Source organism: Salvelinus fontinalis, unplaced genomic scaffold, assembly GCF_029448725.1.
Source record: "Salvelinus fontinalis isolate EN_2023a unplaced genomic scaffold, ASM2944872v1 scaffold_0131, whole genome shotgun sequence".
In the NCBI taxonomy this organism is placed as follows: Eukaryota; Metazoa; Chordata; class Actinopteri; order Salmoniformes; family Salmonidae; genus Salvelinus; species Salvelinus fontinalis.
The window spans coordinates 361,155-382,073 of record NW_026600340.1 but is presented as its reverse complement, the minus strand read 5'-3'; the positions used below and the strand labels follow the sequence as shown (position 1 = coordinate 382,073).

The following is a 20,919-nucleotide window of genomic DNA, read 5'->3' as shown; positions in this document are numbered from 1 at the left end:
CTACCCCTGGTCCCTGCTCCTACCCCTGGTCCCAGCTCCTACCCCTGGTCCCAGCTCCTACCCCTGGTCCCTGCTCCTACCCCTGGTCCCAGCTCCTACCCCTGGTCCCAGATCCTACCCCTGTTCCCAGCTCCTACCCCTGGTCCCAGCTCCTACCCCTGGTCCCAGCTCCTACCCCTGTTCCCAGCTCCTACCCCTGGTCCCAGCCCCTACCCCTGGTCCCTGCTCCTACCCCTGGCCCCCAGCTCCTACCCCTGGTCCCTGCTCCTACCCCTGTTCCCAGCTCCTACCCCTGGTCCCAGCTCCTACCCCTGTTCCCAGCTCCTAACCCTGGTCCCAGCTCCTACCCCTGTTCCCAGCTCTTGGTCCCAGCTCCTACCCCTGGTCCCAGCCCCTACCCCTGGTCCCAGGTCCTACCCCTAGTCCCTGCTCCTACCCCTGGTCCCTGCTCCTACCCCTGTTCCCAGCCCCTACCCCTGGCCCCCAGCTCCTACCCCTGGTCCCAGCCCACCACCCCTGGTCCCAGCTCCTACTACTGTTTCCAGCCCCTACCCCTGTTCCCAGCCCCTGCCCCTGGTCCCAGCTCCTACCCCTGGTCCCTGCTCCTACCCCTGGTCCCTGCTCCTACCCCTGTTTCCAGCTCCTACCCCTGGTCCCAGCCCACTACCCCTGGTTCCAGCTCCTACTACTGTTTCCAGCCCCTACCCCTGTTCCCAGCCCCTACCCCTGGTCCCAGCCCCTACCCCTGGTCCCAGCTCCTACCCCTGGTCCCAGCCCCTACCCCTGGTCCCTGCTCCTACCCCTGTTCCCAGCCCCTACCCCTGGCCCCCAGCTCCTACCCCTGGTCCCAGCCCACCACCCCTGGTCCCAGCTCCTACTACTGTTTCCAGCCCCTACCCCTGTTCCCAGCCCCTGCCCCTGGTCCCAGCTCCTACCCCTGGTCCCTGCTCCTACCCCTGGTCCCTGCTCCTACACCTGTTTCCAGCTCCTACCCCTGGTCCCAGCCCACTACCCCTGGTTCCAGCTCCTACTACTGTTTCCAGCCCCTACCCCTGTTCCCAGCCCCTACCCCTGGTCCCAGCCCCTACCCCTGGTCCCAGCTCCTACCCCTGGTCCCAGCCCCTACCCCTGGTCCCAGCTCCTACCCCTGGTCCCAGCCCCTACCCCTGGTCCCAGCTCCTACCCCTGGTCCCAGCCCCTACCCCTGGTCCCAGCTCCTACCCCTGGTCCCAGCCCCTACCCCTGGTCCCTGCTCCTACCCCTGTTTCCAGCTCCTACCCCTGGTCCCAGCTCCTACTACTGTTTCCAGCCCCTACCCCTGTTCCCAGCTCCTACCCCTGGTCCCAGCCCATACCCCTGGTCCCAGTTCCTACCCCTGTTCCCAGCCCCTACCCCTGTTCCCAGCTCTTGGTCCCAGCCCCTACCCCTGTTCCCAGCTCCTACCTCTGGTCCCAGCTCCTACCCCTGTTCCCAGCTCCTACCCCTGTTCCCAGCTCCTACCCCTGTTCCCAGCTCCTACCCCTGTTCCCAGCTCTTGGTCCCAGCCCCTACCCCTGTTCCCAGCTCCTACCCCTGGTCCCAGCTCCTACCCCTGTTCCCAGCTCTTGGTCCCAGTCCCTACCCCTGTTCCCAGCTCCTACCCCTGTTCCCAGCTCCTACCCCTGTTCCCAGCTCTTGGTCCCAGCCCCTACCCCTGGTCCCAGCTCCTACCCCTGTTCCCAGCGCCCTACCCCTGTTCCCAGCTCCTACCCCTGTTCTCAGCTCCTACTCCTGGTCCCAGCTCCTACTCCGGTTCCCAGCTCCTACCCCTGGTCCCAGCTTCTACCCCTGGTCCCAGCTCCTACCCCTGGTCCCAGCTTCTACCCCTGGTCCCAGCTCCTACCCCTGGTCCCAGCTTCTACCCCTGGTCCCAGCTCCTACCCATGTTCCCATCACCTACCCCTGTTCCCAGCTCTTGGTCCCAGCTCCTACTACTGTTCCCAGCTCCTACCCCTGTTCCCAGCTCCTACCCCTGGTCCCAGCTCCTACTACTGTTCCCAGCTCCTACCCCTGGTCCCAGCTCCTACCCCTGTTCCCAGCTCTTGGTCCCAGCTCCTACCCCTGGTCCCAGCTCCTACCCCTGTTCCCAGCTCCTACCCCTGTTCCCAGCTCCTACCCCTGTTCCCAGCTCTTGGTCCCAGCTCCTACCCCTGGTCCCAGCTCCTACTCCTGTTCCCAGCTCCTACCCCTGGTCCCAGCTCCTACCCCTGTTCCCAGCTCTTGGTCCCAGCTCCTACCCCTGTTCCCAGCTCCTACCCCTGTTCCCAGCTCTTGGTCCCAGCTCCTACCCCTGGTTTCAGCTCCTACCCCTGTTCCCAGCTCCTACCCCTGGTCCCAGCTCCTACTCCTGTTCCCAGCTCCTACCCCTGGTCCGAGCTCCTACCCTTGTTCCCAGCTCCTACCCCTGGTCCCAGCTCCTACCCCTGGTCCCAGCTCCTACTCCTGTTCCCAGCTCCTACCCCTGGTCCCAGCTCCTACCCCTGGTCCCAGCTCCTACCCCTGTTCCCAGCTCCTACCCCTGGTCCCAGCTCCTACCCCTGGTCCCAGCCCCTACCCCTGGTCCCTGCTCCTACTCCTGGTCCCAGCTCCTACCCCTGGTCCCAGCTCCTACCCCTGGTCCCAGCTCCTATCCCTGGTCCCAGCTCCTACCTCTGGTCCCAGCTTCTACCCCTGGCCCCAGCTCCTACTCCTGGTCCCAGCTCCTACCCCTGGTCCCAGCTCCTACCCCTGTTCCCAGCTCCTACCCCTGTTCCCAGCTCCTACCCCTGTTTCCAGCTCCTACTACTGGTCCCAGCTCCTACCCCTGGTCCCAGCCCCTACCCCTGGTCCCAGTCCCTACCCCTGGTCCCAGCCCCTACCCCTGGTCCCAGCCCCTACCCCTGGTCCCAGCCCCTACCCCTGTTTCCAGCTCCTACTACTGGTCCCAGCCCTAACCCCTAGGTCTAGGATACTGGTGTTTTATATTGTAAGTGTGTGATCTGTCCATCTACCCTACATGAGTGTGGTCATAAGTAATAGCAGTACACTGGACTCTGTGGTTCTGTATCGATGCATGTCTCAGCTCTACACTGGACTCTGTGGTTCTGTATCGATGCATGTCTCAGCTCTACATTGGACTCTGTGGTTCTGTATCGATGCATGTCTCAGCTCTACACTGGACTCTGTGGTTCTGTATCGATGCATGTCTCAGCTCTACACTGGACTCTGTGGTTCTGTATCGATGCATGTCTCAGCTCTACACTGGACTCTGTGGTTCTGTATCGATGCATGTCTCAGCTCTACACTGGACTCTGTGGTTCTGTATCGATGCATGTCTCAGCTCTACACTGGACCCTGTGGTTCTGTATCGATGCATGTCTCAGCTCTACACTGGACTCTGTGGTTCTGTATCGATGCATCTCTACACTGGACTCTGTGGTTCTGTACCGATGCATGTCTCAGCTCTACACTGGACTCTGTGGTTCTGTACCGGTGCATGTCTCAGCTCTACACTGGACTCTGTGGTTCTGTACCGGTGCGTGTCTCAGCTCTACACTGGACTCTGTGGTTCTGTACCGGTGCTTGTCTCAGCTCGTCTATATGCCATGGTGCTACAGTACTTCTCCTGTTGTAACACTGCCTCATGTCTCCACACAGGAAGCCATGCTACCTCCATAGTCAACTGTCTTCACATACTGGGCCAGACGCTCGACGCCAGGTGAGTGACCTTATGAACCCTATTCACACAGGAAGTCATATTGACGGTGTTTGGATCCCCATTAGCTGATGCCATGATGTGTTAAAATGTGTTTTCTCAACATGTTAGTTTCACCATTACCCACTGGATTTAGAATCCTAGCCCCGATACTGTGAGAATCCATCTCTCAACATGTTAGTTTCACCATTACCCACTGGATTTAGAATCCTAGCCCCGATACTGTGAGAATCCATCTCTCAACATGTTGTTTCACCATTACCCACTGGATTTAGATTCTAGCCCCGATACTGTGAGAATCCAGCCATCTCTCGACATGTTAGTTTCACCATTACCCACTGGATTTAGAATCCTAGCCCCAATACTTTGAGAATCCAGCCATCTCTCAACATGTTGTTTCACCATTACCCACTGGATTTATAATCTAGCCCCGATACTGTGAGAATCCAGCCATCTCTCGACATGTTAGTTTCACCATTACCCACTGGATTTATAATCTAGCCCCGATAATGTGAGAATCCATCTCTCAACATGTTGTTTCACCATTACCCACTGGATTTAGATTCTAGCCCCGATACTTTGAGAATCCATCTCTCAACATGTTGTTTCACCATTACCCACTGGATTTAGATTCTAGCCCCGATACTTTGAGAATCCAGCCATCTCTCAACATGTTAGTTTCACCATTACCCACTGGATTTATAATCTAGCCCCGATACTGTGAGAATCCAGCCATCTCTCAACATGTTAGTTTCACCATTACCCACTGGATTTAGAATCTAGCCCCGATACTGTGAGAATCCAGCCATCTCTCAACATGTTGTTTCACCATTACCCACTGGATTTAGAATCCTAGCCCCGATAATGTGAGAAACCAGCCATCTCTCAACATGTTGTTTCACCATTACCCACTGGATTTATAATCTAGCCCCGATACTGTGAGAATCCAGCCATCTCTCAACATGTTGTTTCACCATTACCCACTGCATTTAGATTCTAGCCCCGATACTGTGAGAATCCAGCCATCTCTCAACATGTTAGTTTCACCATTACCCACTGGATTTAGATTCTAGCCCCGATACTGTGAGAATCCAGCCATCTCTCAACATGTTAGTTTCACCATTACCCACTGGATTTAGATTCTAGCCCCGATACAGTGAGAATCCAGCCATCTCTCAACATGTTAGTTTCACCATTACCCACTGGATTTAGATTCTAGCCCCGATACTGTGAGAATCCAGCCATCTCTCAACATGTTGTTTCGCCATTACCCACTGGATTTAGAATCTAGCCCCGATACTGTGAGAATCCAGCCATCTCTCAACATGTTAGTTTCACCATTACCCACTGGATTTAGATTCTAGCCCCGATACTGTGAGAATCCAGCCATCTCTCAACATGTTGTTTCACCATTACCCACTGGATTTAGAATCTAGCCCCGATACTGTGAGAATCCAGCCATCTCTCAACATGTTAGTTTCACCATTACCCACTGGATTTATAATCTAGCCCCGATACTGTGAGAATCCAGCCATCTCTCAACATGTTGTTTCACCATTACCCACTGGATTTAGAATCTAGCCCCGATATTGTGAGAATCCAGCCATCTCTCAACATGTTGTTTCACCATTACCCACTGGATTTAGAATCTAGCCCCGATACTGTGAGAATCCAGCCATCTCTCAACATGTTAGTTTCACCATTACCCACTGGATTTATAATCTAGCCCCGATACTGTGAGAATCCAGCCATCTCTCAACATGTTAGTTTCACCATTACCCACTGGATTTAGATTCTAGCCCCGATACTGTGAGAATCCAGCCATCTCTCAACATGTTGTTTCACCAGTACCCACTGGATTTATAATCTAGCCCCGATACTGTGAGAATCCAGCCATCTCTCAACATGTTAGTTTCACCATTACCCACTGGATTTAGATTCTAGCCCCGATACTGTGAGAATCCAGCCATCTCTCAACATGTTGTTTCACCATTACCCACTGGATTTAGAATCTAGCCCCGATACTGTGAGAATCCAGCCATCTCTCAACATGTTAGTTTCACCATTACCCACTGGATTTAGAATCTAGCCCCGATACTGTGAGAATCCAGCCATCTCTCAACATGTTAGTTTCACCATTACCCACTGGATTTAGAATCTAGCCCCGATACTGTGAGAATCCAGCCATCTCTCAACATGTTAGTTTCACCATTACCCACTGGATTTAGAATCTAGCCCCGATACTGTGAGAATCCAGCCATCTCTCAACATGTTAGTTTCACCATTACCCACTGGATTTAGAATCTAGCCCCGATACTGTGAGAATCCAGCCATCTCTCAACATGTTAGTTTCACCATTACCCACTGGATTTAGAATCTAGCCCTGATACTGTGAGAATCCATCTCTCAACATGTTAGTTTCACCATTACCCACTGGATTTAGATTCTAGCCCCGATACTGTGAGAATCCAGCCATCTCTCAACATGTTAGTTTCACCATTACCCACTGGATTTATAATCTATCCCCGATACTGTGAGAATCCATCTCTCAACATGTTGTTTCACCATTACCCACTGGATTTAGAATCTATCCCCGATACTGTGAGAATCCATCTCTCAACATGTTAGTTTCACCATTACCCACTGGATTTATAATCTAGCCCCGATACTGTGAGAATCCAGCCATCTCTCAACATGTTAGTTTCACCATTACCCACTGGATTTAGAATCTATCCCCGATACTGTGAGAATCATCTCTCAACATGTTATCTGCATCCCCACAACCTGTGCATTTGAGATAGCTTGGTGTGATTGTGAGTTAATGGTTGCTTTGGTATCTACATTCATAATAATATGTGCCTTTAAGCAGACGCTTTTATCCTAAACCACCTACAGTCGTGTGTGTGTGTGTGTGCGCCCCCATACATTTGAAGTATGGGTGGCCCCGGGATTCGAACCCCCACAATCCCCTGCTCTACCAACGGATCATAATCTGTGTCTGTTCTCCAGGACGGTGATGAAGACGGGTCTGGAGACGGTGAAGGCGGCGTTGAGGGCGTTCTTTGACAACGCAGCGGAGGACTTGGAGAGGACTTTAGAGAACCTGAAACAGGGACAGTTCACTCACAGTCACTCCCAGCCCAAAGGAGTCACCCAGATCATTAACTACACCAGCGTAGCCCTGCTCCCGGTCCTGTCCTCCCTGTTCCAACACATCGGGCAGAACCTCTTTGGGGAAGACCTCATATGTATGTATACCAGTACATAAATTCACATTTTTTTGCTGAGCAAAACCTGAAAAAGGGCAATTCCACCAAAACCTGATGGGAGCTTGTAGCACCACCTATTGGCCAAGGATGAAAATGCATTTTCCTGTAGCTCACGAGACAAACCCTCATTAGTCATGTTAATTAAAAAGGCCATCCCTGTATCTCACTAGACCAGTCCTCATTAGGCATTGTTAATTAAAAAGGCCATCCCTGTATCTCATGAGACCAGTCCTCATTAGTCATTGTTAATTAAAAAGGCCATCCCTGTATCTCATGAGACAAGTCCTCATTAATCATTGTTAATTAAAAATGCTTCATGTACAGCTGGCTTAAAGGTCCAATAAATAAGTAAAGGCCTTTTTGACCCCTAATGTCTTATTGTAGTCCAACTCCACAGTCCTGTAATGGTCATACTGTAGGCTTATTGTAGTCCAACTCCACAGTCCTGTAATGGTCATACTGTAGTCTTATTGTAGTCCAACTCCACAGTCCTGTAATGGTCATACTGTAGGCTTATTGTAGTCCAACTCTACAGTCCTGTAATGGTCATACTGTAGGCGTATTGTAGTCCAACTCCACAGTCCTGTAATGGTCATACTGTAGGCTTATTGTAGTCCAACTCCACAGTCCTGTAATGGTCATACTGTAGTCTTATTGTAGTCCAACTCCACCGTCCTGTAATGGTCATACTGTAGGTCCTATGTGTAAGGAGACTTCCCTTGTTGTCTTCACAGTGGATGACGTCCAGGTGTCGTGTTACAGGATACTCAACAGCCTGTATAGTCTTGGTACCAACAACAGCATCTACGTGGAAAGGTAACGTCAAAATGATATTCAATGTGAATATGATGAGTATGAGGAAGATAGGGTGTGTTGGAACTGATCAGCTAACCAGCTGGCAAAACTGGTTGAAATTTAATCCAACCAGTTAGGCCATTCGTGTCCATTACAGAGATGTATAATTAGGGGTTCAAGCAGAGACGCTGGGTGAGAACATATTGTATTTAATTAGGGGTTCAAGCAGAGAAGCTGGGTGAGGCCCTATTGTATTTAATTAGGGGTTCAAGCAGAGAAGCTGAGACCCTATTGTATTTAATTAGGGGTTCAAGCAGAGAAGCTGAGGCCCTATTGTATTTAATTAGGGGTTCAAGCAGAGAAGCTGGGTGAGGCCCTATTGTATTTAATTAGGGGTTCAAGCAGAGACGCTGAGACCCTATTGTATTTAATTAGGGGTTCAAGCAGAGAAGCTGGGTGAGGCCCTATTGTATTTAATTAGGGGTTCAAGCAGAGACGCTGGGTGAGACCCTATTGTATTTAATTAGGGGTTCAAGCAGAGAAGCTGGGTGAGGCCCTATTGTATTTCATTAGGGGTTCAAGCAGAGAAGCTGGGTGAGACTCTATTGTATTTAATTAGGGGTTCAAGCAGAGAAGCTGGGTGAGGCCCTATTGTATTTAATTAGGGGTTCAAGCAGAGAAGCTGGGTGAGGCCCTATTGTATTTAATTAGGGGTTCAAGCAGAGAAGCTGGGTGAGATCCTATTGTATTTAATTAGGGGTTCAAGCAGAGATGCTGGGTGAGACCCTATTGTATTTAATTAGGGGTTCAAGCAGAGAAGAGAAGCTGGGGCTCCATAGGTGTGTCCAAACGTTTGACTGGTACTGTATATAAGTAGCCTTCATCATTTTTCTGAGGTGGAACCTAAATATGCGTTTCCTCTCTTGGACAGGAAATTACATCAAAATAGTGGTGGCTACTTCCTCTGGGGTGTTACTTTAAGGTCCACCATTTAGAATTGAGTGAAAAACACTTCTAATGCTTTACTCCTCTGGCTCCGAATGACCGATGTGTACAACACTTTGATATATGGTATCCATGGACCAAGATCCCACAAATTAGGTTTTCCCAGACTAGCATGTCAAACAACATGGCCGCTACTGACCAATTAACAATCACGTGACATGTATTCACGACTTGATATATGCTGAGGTCATTTTGAAGGGTTTTTCACATTTCCTCAAAATCCCTACTTTGATTGACACTGGAAGTATGATAGATAATGACAATCTAAAAATGTCAATATGTCCTGTCTAGACCCTTGTACTAACTATGTGGACACCACATGTCAATGTGTCCTGTCTAGAACCTTGTACTAACTATGTGGACACCACATGTCAATGTGTCCTGTCTAGAACCCTGTACTAACTATGTGGACACCACATGTCAATGTGTCCTGTCTAGAACCTTGTACTAACTATGTGGACACCACATGTCAATGTGTCCTGTCTAGAACCCTGTACTAACTATGTGGACACCACATGTCAATGTGTCCTGTCTAGAACCCTGTACTAACTATGTGGACACCACATGTCAATGTGTCCTGTCTAGACCCTTGTACTAACTATGTGGACACCACATGTCAATGTGTCCTGTCTAGACCCTTGTACTAACTATGTGGACACCACATGTCAATGTGTCCTGTCTAGAACCCTGTACTAACTATGTGGACACCACATGTCAATGTGTCCTGTCTAGAACCCTGTACTAACTATGTGGACACCACATGTCAATGTGTCCTGTCTAGAACCCTGTACTGACTATGTGGACACCACATGTCAATGTGTCCTGTCTAGAACCTTGTACTGACTATGTGGACACCACATGTCAATGTGTCCTGTCTAGAACCCTGTACTAACTATGTGGACACCACATGTCAATGTGTCCTGTCTAGAACCCTGTACTAACTATGTGGACACCACATGTCAATGTGTCCTGTCTAGAACCCTGTACTGACTATGTGGACACCACATGTCAATGTGTCCTGTCTAGAACCTTGTACTGACTATGTGGACACCACATGTCAATGTGTCCTGTCTAGAACCTTGTACTAACTATGTGGACACCACATGTCAATGTGTCCTGTCTAGAACCCTGTACTAACTATGTGGACACCACATTTCATGCGTTTACAACAAACATCATTTGTTCTGTGGCTCATTTTAATATTGCATTAAGTCTAGTAAAGGATGTGACTGGGTTAGTTAAGCCAGTTATTCAGACTCTGAACATGAACTGTCCCTCACTTTTCCTCCTCCTCCTCCTTCTTCCTCCTGCCCCTTCCTCCACTTCCTCCCCCTACCTCCTCCTTCTCCTCCTGCCCCTTCCTCCGTATCCTCCTCCTCCTGCCCCTTCCTCCGCTTCCTCCTTCCTCCCCCTATCTCCTCCTTCTCCTCCTGCCCCTTCCTCCGCTTCCTCCTTCCTCCCCCTATCTCCTCCTTCCCCTCCTGCCTCTTCCTCTGCTTCCTCCTTCCTCCCCCTATCTCCTCCTTCCTCCCCCTACCTCCTCCTTCTCCTCCTGCCCCTTCCTCCGCTTCCTCCTTCCTCCCCCTATCTCCTCCTTCCACCCCCTACCTCCTCCTTCTCCTCCTGCCCCTTCCTCCTCTTCCTTCCTACTCACCCTCCCTCTTCCTCCTTCCTCCTCCTCTTCCTCCTTCCTCCTCCTCTTCCTCCTTCCTCCTCCTCTTCCTTCCTCCTCACCCTCCCTCTTCCCCCTTCCTCCTCCTCTTCCTCCTGCAGGCAGCGTCCAGCCCTAGGTGAATGTCTTGCAGCGTTCTCGGGGGCGTTCCCTGTGGCCTTCCTGGAACCTGAGCTCAACAAGTTCAACAACTACTCCATCTACATTACCAAGGGCTCCCGGGACAGAACAGGTACTGTAGACAGAGACTATCAGTCTGTTGGGACAGAACAGGTACTGTAGACAGAGACTAACATTCTGTTGGACAGAACAGGTACTGTAGGCAGAGACTAACATTCTGTTGGGACAGAACAGGTACTGTAGGCAGAGACTAACATTCTGTGGGACAGAACAGGTACTGTAGACAGAGACTAACATTCTGTTGGACAGAACAGGTACTGTAGACAGAGACTAACATTCTGTTGGACAGAACAGGTACTGTAGGCAGAGACTAACATTCTGTTGGACAGAACAGGTACTGTAGGCAGAGACTAACATTCTGTTGGACAGAACAGGTACTGTAGGCAGAGACTAACATTATGTTGGACAGAACAGGTACTGTAGGCAGAGACTAACATTATGTTGGACAGAACAGGTACTGTAGGCAGAGACTAACATTCTGTTGAACAGGTACTGTAGACAGAGACTAACATTCTGTTGGACAGAACAGGTACTGTAGGCAGAGACTAACATTCTGTTGGACAGAACAGGTACTGTAGGCAGAGACTAACATTCTGTTGGACAGAACAGGTACTGTAGGCAGAGACTAACATTCTGTTGGGACAGAACAGGTACTGTAGACAGAGACTAACATTCTGTTGGACAGAACAGGTACTGTAGGCAGAGACTAACATTCTGTTGGACAGGTACTGTAGACAGAGACTAACATTCTGTTGGACAGAACAGGTACTGTAGACAGAGACTAACATTCTGTTGGACAGAACAGGTACTGTAGACAGAGACTAACATTCTGTTGGGACAGAACAGGTACTGTAGACAGAGACTAACATTCTGTTGGACAGAACAGGTTCTGTAGACAGAGACTAACATTCTGTTGGACAGAACAGGTACTGTAGGCAGAGACTAACATTCTGTTGGACAGGTACTGTAGACAGAGACTAACATTCTGTTGGACAGAACAGGTCCTGTAGGCAGAGACTAACATTCTGTTGGACAGAACAGGTACTGTAGGCAGAGACTAACATTCTGTTGGACAGAACAGGTACTGTAGGCAGAGACTAACATTCTGTTGGACAGAACAGGTACTGTAGACAGAGACTAACATTCTGTTGGACAGAACAGGTACTGTAGGCAGAGACTAACATTCTGTTGGACAGAACAGGTACTGTAGGCAGAGACTAACATTCTGTTGGACAGAACAGGTACTGTAGGCAGAGACTAACATTCTGTTGGACAGAACAGGTTCTGTAGGCAGAGACTAACATTATGTTGGGACAGAACAGGTCCTGTAGGCAGAGACTAACATTCTGTTGGACAGAACAGGTACTGTAGGCAGAGACTAACATTCTGTTGGGACAGAACAGGTACTGTAGGCAGAGACTAACATTCTGTTGGACAGAACAGGTACTGTAGGCAGAGACTAACATTCTGTTGGGACAGAACAGGTACTGTAGGCAGAGACTAACATTATGTTGGGACAGGTACTGTAGACAGAGACTAACATTCTGTTGGGACAGAACAGGTACTGTAGGCAGAGACTAACATTCTGTTGGGACAGAACAGGTACTGTAGGCAGAGACTAACATTCTGTTGGACAGAACAGGTACTGTAGGCAGAGACTAACATTCTGTTGGACAGAACAGGTACTGTAGACAGAGACTAACATTCTGTTGGACAGAACAGGTACTGTAGGCAGAGACTAACATTCTGTTGGACAGAACAGGTCCTGTAGGCAGAGACTAACATTCTGTTGGACAGAACAGGTACTGTAGGCAGAGACTAACATTCTGTTGGGACAGAACAGGTACTGTAGGCAGAGACTAACATTCTGTTGGACAGAACAGGTGTTGTAGACAGAGACTAACATTCTGTTGGACAGAACAGGTGTTGTAGACAGAGACTAACATTCTGTTGGACAGAACAGGTGTTGTAGCAAACTGTCCTTCAAGTGATTTAGAATCAGAGACAGGACGGGTTTGGATGGAGAGATAGAGAGAAGCTTGGCATAAATGTTGCAAATTGAATTGAGGAATGACTGCATACAGTCTTTATGTCTCTCTCACCATCACCTTTTATCTCTCTGTCTCTTACTCTCTCTCTCCCTCCACCCTCTCTCTTTATCTCTCCCTCCACCCCCCCCTCTCTCCCTTCAATCTCTCTATCTCTCTCTCTCTTTATCTCTCCCTCCACCCCCCCTCTCTCCCTTCAATCTCTCTATCTCTCTCTCTCTTTATCTCTCCCTCCACCCCCCCTCTCTCTCTCCAACCACCCACCCTCTCTCTCTCTTACTCTCTCTCCCTCCACCTTCTCTCTCTCTCTCTCCCTCCATCCTCTCTCTTTCTCCCTCTACCCTCTCTCTTTCTCCCTCTACCCTCTCTCTCTATCTCCCTCCACCCTCTCTCTCTCCTCTCTCTTCACGCTCTCTCTTTCTCTCTCTCTCCCTCCACCCTCTCTTTCTTTATCTCTCTCTACCTCTCTTTTCCTCCCTCTCTCTCCTCTCTTCCCCGCTGCTCCCCCAGCTCTAGACCTGCCCTCCCAGGTAGAAGAGATGTGTCCAGCCATCCCGTCCCTGGAGAAGTCTCTAGAGGAGATCATGGATCTGGCTGAGTCCGGCCTGCACTACACACAGATGCCTCACGTTATGGAGGTAGAGACTGGTTTACTAACATGAGACTGGTGGTTTATTAGGACATAGGCACAGACACATGATAACATATGCACTATACACACACTTACACATGGATTTTTTGTTGTAGATATATGGTAGTAGAGTAGGGGACTGAGGGCACACACTTAATATGCTCTGTAATCTGTTGTGAATGTATTGTAATGTTTTTTAAATTGTATTAATGCCTTAATTTTGCTGGACCCCTAGAAGAGTAGCTGCTGCCTTGGCAGGAACTAATGGGGATCCATAATAAACCCCAGGAAGAGTAGCTGCTGCCTTGGCAGGAACTAATGGGGATCCATAATAAACCCCTAGAAGAGTAGCTGCTGCCTTGGCAGGAACTAATGGGGATCCATAATAAACCCCAGGAAGAGTAGCTGCTGCCTTGGCAGGAACTAATGGGGATCCGTAATAAACCCCAGGAAGAGTAGCTGCTGCCTTGGCAGGAACTAATGGGGATCCATAATAAACCCCAGGAAGAGTAGCTGCTGCCTTGGCAGGAACTAATGGGGATCCATAATAAACCCCAGGAAGAGTAGCTGCTGCCTTGCCAGGAACTAATGGGGATCCATAATAAACCCCAGGAAGAGTAGCTGCTGCCTTGGCAGGAACTAATGGGGATCCATAATAAACCCCAGGAAGAGTAGCTGCTGCCTTGCCAGGAACTAATGGGGATTCATAATAAACCCCAGGAAGAGTAGCTGCTGCCTTGGCAGGAACTAATGGGGATCCATAATAAACCCCAGGAAGAGTAGCTGCTGCCTTGGCAGGAACTAATGGGGATCCGTAATAAACCCCAGGAAGAGTAGCTGCTGCCTTGGCAGGAACTAATGGGGATCCATAATAAACCCCAGGAAGAGTAGCTGCTGCCTTGGCAGGAACTAATGAGGATCCATAATAAACCCCAGGAAGAGTAGCTGCTGCCTTGGCAGGAACTAATGAGGATCCATAATAAACCCCAGGAAGAGTAGCTGCTGCATTGATAGGAACTAATGGAGTTCCATAATAAACCCTTTATAATGACTTTACAATGACTTTAACCTGCCCAGGGACTGCGGTTGAAAATTAGCCGGCTGGCTAAAACCGGCACTTTTACTGAAACGTTGATTAATGTGCACTGTCCCTGTAAAAATAAACTCAAACTCAAACTCAACCCCAGGAAGAGTAGCCGCTGCCTTGGCAGGAACTAATGGGGATCCATAATAAACCCCAGGAAGAGTAGCTGCTGCCTTGGCAGGAACTAATGGAGATCCATAATAAACCCCAGGAAGAGTAGCTGCTGCCTTGGCAGGAACTAATGGGGATTCATAATAAACCCCAGGAAGAGTAGCTGCTGCCTTGGCAGGAACTAATGGGGATCCATAATAAACCCCAGGAAGAGTAGCTGCTGCCTTGGCAGGAACTAATGGGGATCCATAATAAACCCCAGGAAGAGTAGCTGCTGCCTTGGCAGGAACTAATGGGGATCCATAATAAACCCCAGGAAGAGTAGATGCTGCCTTGGCAGGAACTAATGGGGATCCATAATAAATACAAATACCCTATTTTGAGAGTAAAATACAACAAAAATAGCCTACTTGTCAACCTCAAATTTATGGCAATCACTGGATTAGGTTGTATATCAAAATATGTTGAATCATGCATTCCTGCTCTGACAAATGTAACGACTTATTTACTGAATACCATGTGAGTAGTCAATTACTCCTCTTAATAAAGCATTATGATGACTTAATAATGACTTAATAATGACTTAATAATGACTTTGTAATGACTTTATAATGACTTTATAATGACTTTACAATGACTTAATAATGACTTTGTAATGACTTAACAATGACTTTGTAATGACTTTATCATGACGTTATAAGATGACTCAAATGTATTCTATTGTATGACGCTGCTGATTTATTTTGGGGGGGGGGGGGGGGGTGCCAACAAATCATGGACTGGTTCCACCAAATCATGGGCTGGTGCCAACAAATCATGGACTGGTACCACGAAATCATGGACTGGTACCACCAAATCATGGGCTGGTACCACCAAATCATGGGCTGGTACCACCAAATCATGGACTGGTACCACCAAATCATGGGCTGGTACCACCAAATCAAGGGCTGGTGCCACCAAATCATGGGCTAGTGCCACCAAATCAAGGGCTGGTGCCACCAAATCATGGGCTGGTTCCACCAAATCATGGGCTGGTGCCGCCAAATCAAGGGCTGGTGCCACCAAATCATGGGCTGGTACCACCAAATCATGGGCTGGTGCCACCAAATCAAGGGATGGTGCCACCAAATCATGGGCTGGTACCACCAAATCATGGGCTGGTACCACCAAATCATGGGCTGGTACCACCAAATCAAGGGATGGTGCCACCAAATCATGGGCTGGTACCACCAAATCATGGGCTGGTTCCACCAAATCATGGGCTGGTGCCACCAAATCAAGGGCTGGTGCCACCAAATCATGGGCTGGTACCACCAAATCATGGGCTGGTGCCACCAAATCATGGGCTGGTGCCACCAAATCATGGGCTGGTACCACCAATCATGGGCTGGTGCCACCAAATCAAGGGCTGGTGCCAACAAATCAAGGGCTGGTGCCAACAACTGAAAAAGTTGGTGGCCCCAGTGACACCAGGGGAAAATGTTGGTCTGGAGCCCTGTGCTTACAAGAGATAAGAACATGATTGAAACATTACTTAAACATTTAATATGAGCATTCCTCCCCCTGTCCTTATCCTCAGGTGGTGCTGCCCATGCTATGCAGCTACACATTTAATATGAGCATTCCTCCCCCCTGTCCTTCTCCTCAGGTGGTGCTGCCCATGCTATGCAGCTACATGTCTCACTGGTGGGAGCACGGCCCAGAGAACAACCCTCCAGAGACTGCAGACAGCTGCTGTACTCACCTGACCTCAGACCACATGAATAGTCTACTGGGCAACATCCTGAAGATCATCTACAATAACCTGGGGATCGACGAGGGGGCCTGGATGAAACGACTCGCAGGTAGAGACATGCCTTTTTTACCTACCACATGGTCAAAAGAACTTTAGCCTACTTGTCAATGTCTTGGTTGTTATGTGTGTGTGTGTAGTTACCACGACGTCGTACGTCGTTAGAGGAGGTCGTCAGCATTTAATCATATATGCACATAGAATTGAATTGCACTGTTTGTACTGAAACTGTCTGCCTCAGGAAGAAGCCCACTGTGGGCAGGCCACTCTGTAGCATTGAGTCAGAAGAAGCCCACTGTGGGCAGGCCACTCTGTAGCATTGAGTCAGGAAGAAGCCCACTGTGGGCAGGCCACTCAGTAGCATTGAGTCAGAAGAAGCCCACTGTGGGCAGGCCACTCAGTAGCATTGAGTCAGGACGAAGCCCACTGTGGGCAGGCCACTCAGTAGCATTGAGTCAGGAAGAAGCCCACTGTGGGCAGTCCACTCAGTAGCATTGAGTCAGAAGAAGCCCACTGTGGGCAGGCCACTCAGTAGCATTGAGTCAGGAAGAAGCCCACTGTGGGCAGTCCACTCAGTAGCATTGAGTCAGAAGAAGCCCACTGTGGGCAGGCCACTCAGTAGCATTGAGTCAGAAGAAGCCCACTGTGGGCAGGCCACTCAGTAGCATTGAGTCAGGAAGAAGCCCACTGTGGGCAGGCCACTCAGTAGCATTGAGTCAGAAGAAGCCCACTGTGGGCAGGCCACTCTGTAGCATTGAGTCAGAAGAAGCCCACTGTGGGCAGGCCACTCAGTAGCATTGAGTCAGAAGAAGCCCACTGTGGGCAGGACACTCAGTAGCATTGAGTCAGAAGAAGCCCACTGTGGGCAGGACACTCAGTAGCATTGAGTCAGAAGAAGCCCACTGTGGGCAGGCCACTCTGTAGCATTGAGTCAGAAGAAGCCCACTGTGGGCAGGCCACTCAGTAGCATTGAGTCAGAAGAAGCCCACTGTGGGCAGGCCACTCAGTAGCATTGAGTCAGGACGAAGCCCACTGTGGGCAGGCCACTCAGTAGCATTGAGTCAGAAGAAGCCCACTGTGGGCAGGCCACTCAGTAGCATTGAGTCAGGACGAAGCCCACTGTGGGCAGGCCACTCAGTAGCATTGAGTCAGAAGAAGCCCACTGTGGGCAGGCCACTCAGTAGCATTGAGTCAGAAGAAGCCCACTGTGGGCAGGCCACTCAGTAGCATTGAGTCAGGAAGAAGCCCACTGTGGGCAGGCCACTCAGTAGCATTGAGTCAGAAGAGGCCCACTGTGGGCAGGCCACTCAGTAGCATTGAGTCAGAAGAAGCCCACTGTGGGCAGGCCACTCAGTAGCATTGAGTCAGAAGAAGCCCACTGTGGGCAGGCCACTCAGTAGCATTGAGTCAGAAGAAGCCCACTGTGGGCAGGCCACTCTGTAGCATTGAGTCAGGAAGAAGCCCACTGTGGGCAAGCCACTCAGTAGCATTGAGTCAGAAGAAGCCCACTGTGGGCAGGCCACTCAGTAGCATTGAGTCAGAAGAAGCCCACTGTGGGCAGGCCACTCTGTAGCATTGAGTCAGAAGAAGCCCACTGTGGGCAGGCCACTCAGTAGCATTGAGTCAGAAGAAGCCCACTGTGGGCAGGCCACTCAGTAGCATTGAGTCAGAAGAAGCCCACTGTGGGCAGGCCACTCAGTAGCATTGAGTCAGAAGAAGCCCACTGTGGGCAGGCCACTCAGTAGCATTGAGTCAGAAGAAGCCCACTGTGGGCAGGCCACTCTGTAGCATTGAGTCAGAAGAAGCCCACTGTGGGCAGGCCACTCAGTAGCATTGAGTCAGAAGAAGCCCACTGTGGGCAGGACACTCAGTAGCATTGAGTCAGAAGAAGCCCACTGTGGGCAGGCCACTCAGTAGCATTGAGTCAGGAAGAAGCCCACTGTGGGCAGGCCACTCTGTAGCATTGAGTCAGAAGAAGCCCACTGTGGGCAGGCCACTCAGTAGCATTGAGTCAGAAGAAGCCCACTGTGGGCAGGCCACTCAGTAGCATTGAGTCAGAAGAAGCCCACTGTGGGCAGGCCACTCAGTAGCATTGAGTCAGAAGAAGCCCACTGTGGGCAGGACACTCAGTAGCATTGTGATGAAACTGTCTGCTTCAGGAAGAAGCCCACTGTGGGCAGGACACTCAGTAGCATTGAGTCAAAAGAAGCCCACTGTGGGCAGGACACTCAGTAGCATTGAGTCAAAAGTAAAAGGCATTGACATGTTCAACCTCGGATCATTAAAAACAATCAACCAACCCAGAAAAGGACTAACAATATAACCCATCTTAACATATGTAGCCTGAGAAACAAGGTCCGTGACATTAACAATTAACATCAGAACACATATTCTGCCCAACAACAGCAGAGCCCTCTTTAATGGTTCAACACAGCTGACCAATCAGACGGTCACCAGTGCTTAACATCAGAACACATTCATATTCTGCCCAACAACAGCAGAGCCCTCTTTAATGGTTCAACACAGCTGACCAATCAGAACACATATTCTGGCCATCTGCCCAACAATAGCAGAGCCCTCTTTAATGGTTCAACACAGCTGACCAATCAGACGGTCACCAGTGCTTAACATCAGAACACATTCATATTCTGCCCAACAACAGCAGAGCCCTCTTTATTGGTTCAACACAGCTGACCAATCAGAACACATTCATATTCTGGCCATCTGCCCAACAACAGCAGAGCCCTCTTTAATGGTTCAACACAGCTGACCAATCAGACGGTCACCAGTGCTTAACATCAGAACACATTCATATTCTGCCCAACAACAGCAGAGCCCTCTTTAATGGTTCAACACAGCTGACCAATCAGACGGTCACCAGTGCTTAACATCAGAACACATTCATATTCTGCCCAACAACAGCAGAGCCCTCTTTAATGGTTCAACACAGCTGACCAATCAGACGGTCACCAGTGCTTAACATCAGAACACATTCATATTCTGCCCAACAACAGCAGAGCCCTCTTTAATGGTTCAACACAGCTGACCAATCAGACGGTCACCAGTGCTTAACATCAGAACACATTCATATTCTGCCCAACAACAGCAGAGCCCTCTTTAATGGTTCAACACAGCTGACCAATCAGAACACATATTCTGGCCATCTGCCCAACAATAGCAGAGCCCTCTTTAATGGTTCAACACAGCTGACCAATCAGACGGTCACCAGTGCTTAGCATCAGAACACATTCATATTCTGCCCAACAACAGCAGAGCCCTCTTTAATGGTTCAACACAGCTGACCAATCAGACGGTCACCAGTGCTTAACATCAGAACACATTCATATTCTGCCCAACAACAGCAGAGCCCTCTTTAATGGTTCAACACAGCTGACCAATCAGACGGTCACCAGTGCTTAGCATCAGAACACATTCATATTCTGCCCAACAACAGCAGAGCCCTCTTTAATGGTTCAACACAGCTGACCAATCAGACGGTCACCAGTGCTTAACATCAGAACACATTCATATTCTGGCCATCTGCCCAACAATAACAGAGCCCTCTTTAATGGTTCAACACAGCTGACCAATCAGACGGTCACCAGTGCTTAACATCAGAACACATTCATATTCTGCCCAACAACAGCAGAGCCCTCTTTAATGGTTCAACACAGCTGACCAATCAGACGGTCACCAGTGCTTAACATCAGAACACATTCATATTCTGCCCAACAACAGCAGAGCCCTCTTTAATGGTTCAACACAGCTGACCAATCAGACGGTCACCAGTGCTTAACATCAGAACTCATTCATATTCTGGCCATCTGCCCAACAATAACAGAGCCCTCTTTAATGGTTCAACACAGCTGACCAATCAGACGGTCACCAGTGCTTAACATCAGAACACATTCATATTCTGCCCAACAACAGCAGAGCCCTCTTTAATGGTTCAACACAGCTGACCAATCAGACGGTCACCAGTGCTTAACATCAGAACACATTCATATTCTGCCCAACAACAGCAGAGCCCTCTTTAATGGTTCAACACAGCTGACCAATCAGACACCAGTGCTTAACATCAGAACTCATTCATATTCTGGCCATCTGCCCAACAATAACAGAGCCCTCTTTAATGGTTCAACACAGCTGACCAATCAGACGGTCACCAGTACTTAGCAAAAGTTTAGAAATCATTTTTTTTTGTGTTTGACCAAATACAGGGATTATACAGAAAACAAAATGAACAACAGACTTTCAGCATGCTTTTAGGGAAGGGCACTCAACATACTCGGCACTGACACAAATGACTGATGATTGGCTGAAAGAAATTGATCGAAAAAAATATTGTGCAAGCTGTTTTGTTCGACTTCAGTGTCGTTTTTTGATATCATTGATCATAACCTATTGTTGAAAGAATTGTAGGTGTTATGGATAAGAATCATCTACCTTATTATGGATTGAGAGTTACCTATCTAATAGAACATTCAAGTTTTTTTGTTAACCTGTTTGGCGTGCAAGCCCGACACCGGTACACTTATGACAACAGCCAGCTCAGAGTGGAACACCACCATCGTTGTTTAAATAAGAAAACAAACTGTA

The 20,919-nt window shown here is 49.3% G+C and overlaps 1 protein-coding gene across 1 annotated transcript in view; it reads left to right on the top strand.

The window, feature by feature from the left end:
• The first annotated feature begins 3,608 nt into the window (after window positions 1–3,608).
• LOC129843403 (ryanodine receptor 2) overlaps window positions 3,609–20,919 on the top strand; it is a 156,274-nt gene continuing 138,963 nt past the window's right edge. Inside the window, exons 1-6 of the mRNA XM_055912112.1 lie at window positions 3,609–3,736; window positions 6,743–6,981; window positions 7,737–7,818; window positions 10,576–10,706; window positions 13,213–13,340; window positions 16,177–16,372. Coding sequence (XP_055768087.1) covers window positions 3,624–3,736; window positions 6,743–6,981; window positions 7,737–7,818; window positions 10,576–10,706; window positions 13,213–13,340; window positions 16,177–16,372 — 889 coding nt within the window. The 5' untranslated portion in view covers window positions 3,609–3,623. The remainder of the gene's footprint in view (window positions 3,737–6,742; window positions 6,982–7,736; window positions 7,819–10,575; window positions 10,707–13,212; window positions 13,341–16,176; window positions 16,373–20,919) is intronic.